This window comes from Vombatus ursinus, unplaced genomic scaffold (assembly GCF_900497805.2).
Source record: "Vombatus ursinus unplaced genomic scaffold, bare-nosed wombat genome assembly UNPS02014176.1, whole genome shotgun sequence".
Lineage (NCBI taxonomy): Eukaryota > Metazoa > Chordata > Mammalia > Diprotodontia > Vombatidae > Vombatus > Vombatus ursinus.
This window is the reverse complement of record NW_020953954.1, coordinates 981,829-993,957: the sequence shown is the minus strand read 5'-3', so window position 1 is coordinate 993,957 and position 12,129 is coordinate 981,829. Positions and strand designations below refer to the sequence as shown.

At 59.3% G+C, this 12,129-nt stretch overlaps 1 protein-coding gene across 1 annotated transcript in view; it reads left to right on the top strand.

Annotated features, from left to right (window-relative positions):
* CHID1 (chitinase domain containing 1) overlaps positions 1–11,043 on the top strand; it is a 90,512-nt gene extending 79,469 nt beyond the window's left edge. Inside the window, exons 11-13 of the mRNA XM_027860197.1 lie at positions 8,885–8,965; positions 10,098–10,140; positions 10,798–11,043. Of these exons, the coding sequence (XP_027715998.1) occupies positions 8,885–8,965; positions 10,098–10,140; positions 10,798–10,896 (223 nt within the window). The 3' untranslated portion in view covers positions 10,897–11,043. The remainder of the gene's footprint in view (positions 1–8,884; positions 8,966–10,097; positions 10,141–10,797) is intronic.
* The last annotated feature ends 1,086 nt before the right edge of the window (positions 11,044–12,129 follow it).

The window sequence follows — 12,129 nt, the reverse complement described above, 5'->3', positions numbered from 1 at the left end:
CATCTGTCCCTGCTTAGGTCTGGGTCAGCATCTCCTCACACACCCGTCTGCTACATGAGTCAGGGGCTGTGGGGGCAGAAGAGGGGCTCGGGAGGTGGGATGGACTGACCCAACAGCCTGCGGCCACCCCAGAACCAACATACAGTGACTGGTGAGGGGAGAGGAGAAGGGGTCAGCTGTGTGCCGCAGCCCCCCTCCCCCCACCTGCCGCCATCAGGTCACAGGCAGGCCAAAGGACCCCCCTCCAGGAGGGGATGGGCCAGACCCGAGAGTCCCCGTGTCCAGCAGCGCTGTCTGACGAAGGCCCAAAGGAACACCAGCCGCTCATCTTGGCTAATGGAGGCTTTTGCCGCCAGAGCAGGATGCTTTGCCAGCGTCTGGGCTAAAGTGAGCTTTGTATCGCCTCCCTAATGCACTATTGACTTTTCTGTGGCCATTATGCAAAAAGAGAGTCCTTGGAACATGGAGAGAATTGATCTTTGCTGCAAGAAAAACCCATGGGGTTGGGCCCGCTCACTTATTCCTTATGAAAGTATTAATAAACTGGGGGTGGGGGGAGGTTGGGGAGGGAAGGCCTGAACTCCCCCTGAAGGCCTCTGGGCTGCCGTCCCTGTGTCCTCTGCCCTGGCCCACCCCCCTGTGGAAGGTCCATGGTGAGCCAGAGGTGGCCAGGCCCAGAAAGATGGTGGAAGGAACCAGGAGGGTGTGTTGTAGAGAGGGAGGATCAGAGGCAGAGCGCCGTGTTGCTGTTCAGTCGTGTCCAGCTCTCCATGACCCCATCTGGGGTTCTCGTGGGGTTCTCACTGGCCTGCTTTGCCAGTTCCTTCTCTGGCTCATTTTACAGATGAGCAAACTGAGGCACACAGGGTGAAGTGACTTGCCCAGGGTATCGTCCCTCAATTATTCTTGGTTCTCTCCCAGCAAATGCCAGGTCCTGTCCTGGCCCCAGGTGTTTAAATTCCAGCATGAAACTGGGCTTTCTGTCGGATGGGCCTGCGGGAGGGCGAGAGTGCAGAGTTGGGAAGCGGTCTGTGCTGCTTCTCCCACGGACTCCTACCCACGTCTCCGGCCCATCGGCCACGGTGACTGTTCAGGTGCCGCCGCCCTCCTCACCACCCACCTGGACTATGGCAGTGGCTGCTGGGGGCGGCCAGCCTCAGTCGCTCCCCGTCCAGTCCACTGGAGTGGTCTTCATACTCAGTGACCTCCAGGGGCCCCCAAGGTCAAGGCCAAAGTCCAGCCCAGGCTCTTTCCCCACTTCTCCTGGCCCTGCTTTCCTGCCTGAAGGACAGGCCTCAGGAGGTCCTTGCCCCCTGGACCCCTGACCAGGCTGGTGGCCCAGACTCCTTCTTTGCTGACATGTTTCGGGAATGGGTCCTCCTGCCTTGGTGGGAATGCAGACAGCTCCTGACCACACAGATGATTTCCTGCAGATGTCACTTCTTCATTTGGTGGCAAAAGCAGAGGGTCCTGGCCAGGGACGGCAGCTGGCTGTGAGAATGAGGACATCTAAAATGGAGGAGCTGAGCCCCGGGGGCTGGGCAGGCCATCAGCTTGTGGCTTTTGTATGAGCCTGAGAACTCGGTGGCTGTGGTTGGGGGAGACAGTGTTTGCGTGGTAGCGTCTGGGGAGCAGCAAGGGGGCCCCTTTCTCATCACCAGGGCCCACGGGCCTCCTTCAGGCCTCCTGTCGATGGGAGATGCCCCTTTCCCCACGGCACTCATCTGTGCCCTTGGCTCTCCTTGCCGAGGTGCAGGAAGGAACATGAAAGCCACATGCATCCAGAGTGGTGGAGATGGAGCCGTGTTTAATGTGCCCCACGGGAGGGGGTGTCGTGGCCAATCCTACCGACAAGCCCTGAGCCAGAAGATGAACTGACAGTCCAGGTGCCCTCCTCAGACACCAGCTGAGTGAGCTGGGCTGAAGGGGCCTCTCCCTGGGGGTCTCCAGGCAGAGGCTGCCCAACCACCTGCTGGACACTGGACCAGAGGCCGCTGAGGTGAGCACTGAGCCCGGCCACCTGCCCCAAAGCTGGCTCCTGCCTCCCCACGCTCAGGGCAGGCACACACAAGCTCCCAGCAGCTTTCTCTGTGGGTCTGGTGGGCATGGCACCGGGATCTTGTGGAAGGAAAGGTGCTCCTGCAGAGAAGAGTGTGCCAGCAGCCTACCGAGAGAGCCGGGGAAGCCCGAAGGTGCCTGAGCCCCTCTGCCCAAGCCCACCTGCCCCCATTCCTCCTGGCACCCTGCTGCACGTGGAGGCAGATCCGGCCTCGACACTCCCCAGGCCAATCGCTTTGCCCTGGAGAGCCTCGGTTTCCTCATCTATAAAATGGGGACCACAGCAGCACCTCCCTCCTGGGTGTCTTCCTCCTCCCTGCTCTGCCCCCACAGCTTCTGAGAGGAAGGAAGCGGGCCCCTGGGTCCAGGTGCGCCCTGCCCCTCCCCCTCCAGGCGCTCAGGCAGAGGGGAGCGGCTTTGGCCACAGGGCTCCTCGCAGGAGAACCTGGAAGCTCTCTAAGGGCAGGCACTTGTTTCATTTGAACTTTGGAACCCTGGGGCCCCACACCTGAACGAGTGAAGGTGGTGGGTTTGTCCTTGTTCTCAGAGAGGACCGAGACATCCGGAGGCGCTGCCATGACATGCAAGTGAATTGGATCTAAGTGAGGCTGGCTGTGCAGAGTCGCCAGCCTCACTCTCTCCTGCAGAGCCTTCTGGGTCCAGTGGCCAGATGTAGATTAGGAGGACTGGAGATGGTCTGGGGTGCAGGGGGAGACCGCGGCCCTTGTAAGCTATGGCCTTTATCAGGTCTCAGTTTGACTGAGGCAACACCCATTCAGTGATTCAGGCTAGGTAAGAAAAAAAATCAATCTGGAAGGAATGAATGAGTAAAAGAGTGAAGGAGTGAGTGAGCAAGTGAATGAATGAGTGAGTGAATGGATAGATGAAGGACTGAATGAAGGATCGAATGAGTGAATGAAGGATGAGCAAAGGAGTGAATGAATGAAGAAAAGAGTGGAGTGAAACGGTACTGGGAGGGCTTTCCATCTTTTCCTTTTCCGGCCCATGCTGGGAGCCGAGCCTGGGGCTAAAGGACCTAATGGTTGGTTCCAAAGGAAGCTCAGACTTCCTTCTTGAGGGGCACTGGGTGTAGTGGGGAGTCCCTGGGCCTGGGTTTGAATCCTTCTGCTCCAGGGCACCTCAAGGACCCACCAGCGAGAGCACCCAAAGCTGGACTGGAGCTCTCTGCTGGCTGCTGGGCCTGCGGAGCCAAAGGAAAGGGTTCCTGCCCTCAAGGAGTTTCTGTTCTAAAGCCCCGCAGCATAAATGAATACACAAATACTGTTTTGCAGCTGATCTCTGCTTAGAGCTCCTGCTGGTGATGGGGAAGAGCAGGAAAGGCCCTGGGGAGGTGGGAGGAAGCTGAGTTTTTCTAAGAGGGGGAGGTAGGAAGGGTGCTGGAGGGGGGGGGGGGGGGGGGAAGAGGGGGAGGGGAAATTGGAGCTAAGGCTTGGAGGTGAGAGAATGGCTCCTGCCTTCTGTCTAGCAAGAGCTAGTGGAAGGGGAGTCTGAGGCCCTTGCCACCTCCTTTCTGTGGGACCTTGGGCAGGTCACCCTGATGCCCACTGGGCATCTCACCTGTGAAATGAAGCTCTGAGGTCGTCCAGCTCGTGGCTAGCGGAGCTGGGAGGGGAGCTGCCAGGGTGGGCCTCCCACTGCCTGCACACACCCCTGGGGCCACCACTGGTCTCCCCGGGGGCTTCCTTGCTCCTTAGGGCTTCAGTCTCTCCTCCTCCTTTCTGCCTGCCCAGAATAATCCTCCTGGTCAGCTTTAACACTGACTTCCCACGTCTCCCGGTCTCTCCATCTCCTCCCTCCCTTTAATCCCCCTTTCTGATCTGTAGGGACTACTTTCTTAATCCACCCTGGCTAAAAAGGTCTCTGTTATTCCCAGGACTTGCAGATAGAGATACTTAGCAATGGGAGATGGGGGGCCGAAGATCCAGGGGGAGCATAGATCTAGGAATCATCTGTGAGCGCTGACTGAACCCCAAGAAAGAAGGGCAGAGCCCCAGGGGACACCGGGTTAGAGCCTGGATGAGGCCTTGGTCCTACTCAGCCCAGGAAGGATAAGCCCCAGGGAATCTGCAGAGGAGACCAGAAAGGGGTGGGTGATGGGGGGGCTGGCCTCTGCCCGCTGCTGCCCCACGTCTTCATGCTCCCCCAGAGCTGTTCCCCAGCCCAGGCCAGGAGGGTCCTTCACCTCCGAGGGCTGTGGCCAGCTGGCTTCATTCCAGGAGGGGTGGCTCCATGGCACCCAGAGAGGCGATCTCAGGCAGGTCCCCAGCTGGCCCTGGGGGCTCTTTGTCCATCCACTTCCTGAAGACTCCAAAACCCTGTGAAGGGGCTGCGCCTACAGATAACTCAGCAGCAGGCTCCTTAGCCCGGAAAATCCACGGGAACACATAAGTCCTGGGAGTTATAGCACTGATCCATATGGCGATGGCATAATTACATTAAAGTATATTTGGAAGGCAGGATGACTTAAGCAGCCAATTAGTCAAGTTCAGAGGGGGCGAGCGGTAAATCACGCTGCGTTGGCTTGCGCTAACGGAGGCCAGCATTGCCGCTCCCTCCAGCCCAGCTGTGAGGGGACACGTTCACTTTTCACGGGCCGGGCCTTCAGGAGAACATTTGTGGATGTGCTGACTTTCCTCCCTCTGCTGCGTGGCACAGGGCCCGCTCCATTGGTGCCAGCCTGGCCTGGTGGAGCCCAGACCTACATCTGCTCTGGACTCGGCTGTCAGTCAGCAAGCTTTTATTAAGCGCCTGCCGTGTGCCAGCTGCTGGGAAGGCAGAGAAAGGCCAAAGCCACAGCCTGCCCTCCAGGAACTCCCAGTCTAAAGAAAGGTCATCGGAAAGGGGGAGGCAGGGAGACTCCACGAAAAGCCGCCTGCCCACGGTGGGACAAGCCAGCGCTGAGTGTGAGCAGGGGGAGGAGGAGGAGGCTGAGCGCACTCCTCTCTGCCCGAAACCAGCAGGATCCAGTAAGAGGCAGAAGGAAGCTTCTGCCCGGTGCCAGTCTGCCTTGGAAAGGGCAGGGAGGAGTCGGGAGCCCGCAGGGGCAGCAGTCGGGGCCTTTTTCTTCCCTGACGTACCCTTCTCACCCCAGTCTTCCCTCTGCTCTACTCTCCTCTGGAGTGACCTACTGTGTGCAAAGCGCTGGGTAGGTGCTGCCATCCGGACAGAAGTGGGGCGGTTCCTGCTCCCCAGGATGAGAGGGAGAGATCGCAGGGAAGGTTCCAGCTGCCAGTCCACCGGGAAGGCCCCCACGATGAGCTCTCCTTCATTGTGGCTTCCATGATGAAATCCCATCCATTTCTAACGTTGAGCAGTTTGGCGGAGCTAGGACTGGGTGGTGAGGGTCTTCGGTCACTGTGGCTGCAGGCCCCCTCCTGGTCGTTTGGGGGCTACCTCCACCGCCTGGGTTCTTATGCTTACGGGCTTGTGGTAGGGCGTCCTCATCCACGGGGCGAGGACAGTGGGCCCGCTCCGCCCTGTGGTGGCTTCGCGACGTGGCCTGGCGTGCACTGCCTTCTCAGGCTGCTGGGCTTCCCACTCGTGGCTGTCTGCACTGGGACCAGGGCGTCCACCTTTAGTGGTCAGTCCTCATCTCCTGCCTCCCCTTGATCACGGTCCTGTGAGCTTTCCCGTGTTCCTCTGAGGTCCTCAGGGCGAGCCGGCCCTTCCCAAGTGTGGGTGTGCATGCTTTGGCTGCTGTAGGTCTCTCCCGTGTCTGACCTTCTCGCGGTTCTGTCCATAGCGAGCTCCTGGGAAAGGGCAGAAATGACATGGTGACTTCTCCCGGAATCCCCGAGAAGCTCTGCCAAGTGTGTGTGATCAGCGTCATCTTGTAACGTCTCACGTTAGTTCTGTCATGATCCGACCCCCGGACGGGGTCACTTGGGCTGCCGGGCCCCGATGGCAGAGGATGCTCCCCACTTGGATGGGCCCCCACCACCTCTCCCAACACTGCCCCCCAGCTTCTCCCCCAAGCCTGTTTGGGGGATCCACGTCCCTGCTTGAACTTCTGCTGAGTGTAGACGCCCCTTGAGCCAGGGGACAGCTCCTGTGGGAAGGCTTTGATCTGCCAGTGACGCCTGAGGCCGAATAAAGCTGCGGGGCAGTGATCCTTCTGCCTTTTATCAGGCTGCTGCGGGACCTGGGCTAGTCACCGACCTTGGTCTGCCTCAGTTTCTTCACATGTAACACGGAGATAACAATGCCGTCTCCCTCACAGGCTGTCTTGAGAATCCGAGGACCGGAGCTGCCTTTATGTGACCGGTCAGGGGCGGGAACCTCTCATTGTCACTGCTCTGGAGGTCGTCTTCTTAGGGTTGACAGTCTTGGAGCCTTGGCTACATCTCCAGACTTCGATCTGAACAAAAAAGAGACTTTGCAGCAGATAAAAGTAAACTCCTATTCATTCTGCATCCCAAGCCCGACAGCTGGTTGGGTCAGTCAGACAACACGCATTCCCGGAGCCTTGCCCAGTGCCAGGCAGAACCACCCACCCTGCCCAGGAACAGCTGTGTCCCAGCGCCCCTGTGTCTGGCGGCCTTGGGGCACAGCCCCCCACAGAGCCTGGCCGGTGGTAGAGGGAGCTGCCGCGGCTGTGCCTCCACCCCCCCGGGCGCATCTCCCTGGCTTGGCCGCGAAGAAACCATCCCTGTGCTCGGGGCTGGAGAGAGATCTGACTGGCTGCCTGCCCTGGGCAAGCTCCCAGTCTACCACACCCAGTTACGGCCAGCCTAGCCAAGGCACTGCTCGAGGTCATTTAAGGCATGGCCCCAGGTGGAAGAGAGGTGGTCAGGAGGAAGGCTGAAATTCCTAGTACCTTTGTGTCCTCTTCAGGACAAACAAGGAGCAGGGAGACAGAGAGCCCAGAGTCAGCAGGCAGCAGCACTGGGGGCGGGGGGAGCCGAGGCTTCCAGAGGACCCCCCCATCCTCAGGGAACCAACGTCTCCTCCCCCATCTCCCGTCATCAGCTCTGGATGGTGCTCACCCTCTGAGATTGATGCGCCTTTGCCCTCTCCTGACTTTTATTAGGAGTGAGCCGAGGGAAGGAAGAGTCATTCCAGGAACCCCGAGGGCTGTAGTGTCCGGGAGGCCAAGCTGGGGTCGTGTTTCATTCAGGCTGTTTGTGCCCTTGGGTATTTCCACTGGGGCAGTCAAGTCAAGATCTCCATTTAAATAGTCACGGAGATTTAGACCTGAGTGGTGGCTGCCGCATCACATCAGTGCCTGAGCTCCCTTGCACGCCCTTCCATTAGGGGACAGCAGGAGAATGGTGGTGGGCAAGGCTGGGGGCTGGCTTCCAGACTCTCCTTTGTCTCCCACATTCCCCTGAAGGGGGAGAAGGCCCCCAGTGAGGTCCCTGGGTCATCCTCCTCCAGAAGCCCCAGCCTCAGACTCATTGGCCCTCCAGGCACCTCGAAGGGAGGGAGGCAGGGGCAGAGACCCCCTCATCCCCCTCCTTGTTGGCCTCCCTGCCTTTCAGCCCCCTTTATCTTTTGTTTGTTGGTATATATCTGTTTGCATGTTCTCTCTGTGAGACAGAAGACCTATTAATTATTATATTCTTTAAATCTAACCAGAGATTAGCCGTAGAATGTGATCCTGACCTCAGTAACTCTCCAGGAATGCCAGACTGCTGCAAGGAGTTTGGGGTTCCCTCAGGCCCTGGAACCACCCCCAGTATTTTGGGTTACCACACCCAGGGCTCAGGTCAGCCCACCAAGCCTGTGTTTTGGCATCCACCCCAATTTTATTTAATGTTTACACTTACTGATGTCTATCTCAGTGGGGGCAAGCTTGCTCTGCTGTGTCTATGATGTGTTCAGGCAGCCTTGTCAAAATCCTGTGGAATGTAAGCTTTCCAGGAGCTGGAGGAGTGAGAGGAAGCCACTTCTTTTCTGGCGCAGACTTCTCTACCAAAGGACCTCATCAGTTTCTAAGACTCTTTCAGATTTTCCTGTGAGGCACCAGGAATCCTGGCCTTTCCCACCCCCACCCCACATTAGAGACTCCCCAAGATTGAGTCCATGTGTCCTAAGTCTCTGCCTTCTCCGCACCTGGACCAGCGAGGGCAGCCTGAGGATGGAGGGAGGGAGAAGGGCCATAAGAGCTGTCACCCAGGCCCCTGCTAGATGGTGAGGTCAGGGACCAGGGCTACACACGGGCAGCTGCTGGTCCGGCCAGCCGGAGGCACTGGGGGCGTTCACCCTCGATGTGCGCTGCTCCAGCCCAGACGAGCCCCCTCTGTTCCCCATTGTCAGGGGACACACACTGGAGCAGCCCTCTCCCTTTCTCCTGAGGGATGAGTCTGAGGTCTTTCTCTGAATGTCATTTAGGGCAGAGGCCCTGTTGGAAGGTGGTCACCAGTGCCTTTGGGGATGGAAAGGGGCAGTTTGGTGCAGTCACAGTGCTCCCTCTGAGTCCTGCCCCTGGCAGATGGGCCAGGGGAGGGGTGCCGGGGATGGCAGAAAGAGGTCTTGGGAGCTGGGGTCCCTCCCCAAGCTGCCCTGAGCCCCAGATTGCTTGTGGATAGAGACTTGGGGTGGGGGGGAGTGTGTGCACACCCCTTCCCCACCATCCTCTTGTTCTCCTCATGTTTTGAGGTGCAGGGCCCTGGGCTCAGCGCAAAGGAGGGCACAGGCTAGGGCTCCTCCCGGGGCCTCAGTAGGTGGCTTCTCATCTCAGTGTGAGGCACATTGGCTTGGCCTGTGCCCTGCTCAGCTGCCTCGGCCAGGGACTGCCCCTGGTCCCATCCAGCTCCTGGCTCTGCCTGCCTGATGCCCGTTGGGGTTTGTCTGGTTTCCTCAGGTATATCCGGGTCCTAAAAGATCACAAGCCCAAGATGATCTGGCACCAAGAGTTTGCAGAGCATTACTTTGAGTACAAAAGGTGAGCACTGAGCCTGGGGGGGCAGGGGGGGAGGGGCCTGGCCAGGAGCTCTGACCTTGTCCTGGAGAGGTTTGTCCTCTCACCCTCCGGCCCCAGGGGGGCTGGAAAGGGCCTCAGAGGCCACTGGCCCGTGGCCATCTGACCTTTCCAGCCAGGGAAGGGGCCCCCCACCACCTGCCCAGGCAGCCTGTGCCTCCCTGGGATCCTTTGTCCCTTTGTGGGCACCAGCCTCAAGCTGCCTCTGTACCCACCCAAGTCTTCCCTTCTCTGAGAGAGGCATCTTGCTCCTCCCCGCTTCAGAACCATTTCCAGCTCATCCATGTCCTTCCTCAAATGTGGGGCTCAGCTGAAGCCAATCCTCTACTTAGGGGGTGCAGCCGAGGTACAGTACCTATGGCACACTCACCAAAAGGAAGATGGCACCACCCAAGGGGAGGATGGCACCACGTGGGGAGGTATGGCTGACAGCCCCAAGGACAGAGTCAGGACAAGAAGGGTCTGGACGGGCCAGAGCCTTGGGATGGTTCAAAGGCTGCCGATGAGCTCCAAAAAGCGGCTTCTGTTGGGCAGGTCGGAGAGCTCAGTGGGCATCCCCAGAGATGATGGAGGCTGCAGGAAGGGGGCCAGATCAGGGTCACCCTCCCACGGCAGCCTCCCAATCCACAGCCTTTCCAAGCATTTGCAGGACAGCTTGGATGGGAGCAGGGACCATAATTCTGGGGAGACAGGGCTTTCTCTGCACTGCCCCCTTCTCAAATAGTCACAGACCTACGTTTACATTTATAGGGCCTCGCCATCCCCTACTGTGGCCCTGGGGTTGAGTCTAGGGACCGGCCCTTAATAAATGTGCATTTGCTTGAATGGATAAAGTGGAGAATGGCCAGAGGAGGGCAGCTAGGAGGACCAGGGGCCTGGAGATCCTGCAGTATGAGGCCTGAGGCAAGGAGGGATTTTGGAGGGCCAGGATGGGGGTCTGGAGGCACATCCCACCTCCAGGCCCTGGGCCAGGCAGTGAACTCTCTGAGCCTCCGAGGAGGCAAGGTCAGTGGACCTCCATCAGGGCCGACCTTACCCTGAAAAAAGCAGCTGATGAGAAATTCCCCCCACCCTCACTCTGCCTTGTGTCTTTCAGAAGCAAAAGCAGAAAGCATTTTATCTTCTTCCCAACCCTAAAGGTAAGTTTGTGCATCTGTGAGGGGGCCATAGAGGGTTGAGGGTGAGCCCTGTGCTTTAGACAGAGGAGGCCGACCACTTGTCTCCCTGTGCAGCCTCAGGATTGTGGCTGTGGTCACACGCATGGCCATGTCTCGTGGCTCCTCCCTCGGACCCTTTCACTAGCCTAGGATAGCCCTGCTGTCCAGAAGGAAGGCCTTGGTGCTGTGGTCTGGGCTGAGCATGACCTTGTCCAGAGGTCATGGACTCTGGGCTTCCACTGGGCTTCCCCCTGGCTTCTGCAGGCCCACTAACCAAGGCTGTTAGCCACAGCAATGACATGGGCCCCCTGGGTGGGACACGTGAGTGGGCCTGCTTGGACCAGCCTGGCTTCTGTTAGGTTTGGGTGATACTTTTAGGGGGAGGTGTGTCTTGGGGTGACCTCCGACCAGCAGCCTTGTGCCTTCTCTGACTCCGTTTGTAAAATTTGCCCTTTGGAGGCAAAATCCACTCTCTGAGAGACCCCTCTGTCTTCAAGGGGGGCCCACCGAGGTAGGCCCCTGGCTGGTTGGGGCTTTGGGAGCCCCCGTCCATGTGTCTGCTTCCAGACCTGATGGGTGTGCCAAGGGGATGGGGGCTCAGGGCAGGCCCAGAGTGACCAGGCACCTCTTCTCTCTCAGTCCATTCAGCTGCGGCTGGACCTCGCCAAGGAGCTGGGCACCGGCATTGCCATCTGGGAGCTGGGACAAGGCCTGGACTATTTCTATGACCTGCTCTGAGGCCGAGAGCTGAGCCCCTGCACCTGTCCCTCCTCAAACTGAGCCAGGTTGTTTTTGTTTTGTTTTGTTTTTAAGAACTAGACTTTTGTACACTGTTGGGGGTGGCAGGAAGATCTCTGTGGAATACACGTGTCTGGTTCTTTCCTGCCAGAGCTGGCTGTGCTGTCTCCCTGGGGGCTGGGGCTGTCTCTGTCCTGGGTTGGAGTGTGGGGAGGGCCCGAAGCCCAGAGCCCGGCTCCCCAGGGAATGAGCCAGGCGGGAGCTGCTCTGGTGAATGCCCGTTAAAATGGGCGGCTTTTAAAGGAAGCCGGCTGCTTAGAGACGCCCCCCGGGAATGCTCGTTCCAGGCTGTCCAGACAGCTTGGAAATTCCTGGTTAACCCTTGGCTTTCCAACTGCCGGCCGAGGCTCCCGCAGGCCAAGCCAGGATCCCCAGTGTGATGGCCCGGAGCCTGCCTGAGGATTTCCCAAGAACCTAGGAAAGAGCGGAAGGCCGACCCACACCCAAAGCAGCCGGAGCCCATGGTCCGCTGTGGGACACCCCTGAGCCCTTCCGGTCTCTGCTCACCCAAGCTCAGAGATCCAGTCTGGTCACCTGTATGAGGGTGGGGGCCTCCCTGCCCTCAGCACCGCGGCCAGCTCTGTGGACAGCCTAGGTGTCCTGGGGCTGGGGGCGAGGCCGAAGCTCCGCCCCCGGGGTCAGGTGATCCCGGGTGCTCTGGGAGCCCCCGGAATTTCGGCAGTCTGCGGAGGACTCAGCCGGCCTTGTGCCACCGCTGATTCTGATTCCCCTGCTCCGGCTTAGGCCGGGCGTCTCTCAGCACATCGAACCTCCCGGTACCCAGCAGCGTGCTCTGATCGGGCCCTTGGTTGTCCGTTAGACACAGACCTGCCCCTGGAATCTCTGGTTCAGCTAACCTGAGCTTTCCGCTTCAGCCATTTGAAGCCGGGGCTCTGTGATTAGCGGCCTGGCTCTTTAGCCCAGCCCAAGGCCGGGCTCCGGGCCCGGGCTGGGCCAAGCCTCACCCCTGCCCTGCCCACGTGGCCTGAAGTGCGGAGAGGAAGGAAGGGCCTTTCTTAGCTCCTTCACCTCCCGCGAGGGGATGGGCCGCCGATGCCCTGGGGGCTCCGGCTTCCTCTCCCGCAGATGCCCAAATCTTTCCCCCGTGCCCACCAGCTCCGCCCCAGGGTGTCTGATTGGAGACTCAGCCGGGTGTTTCCGCAGCACGTGGAG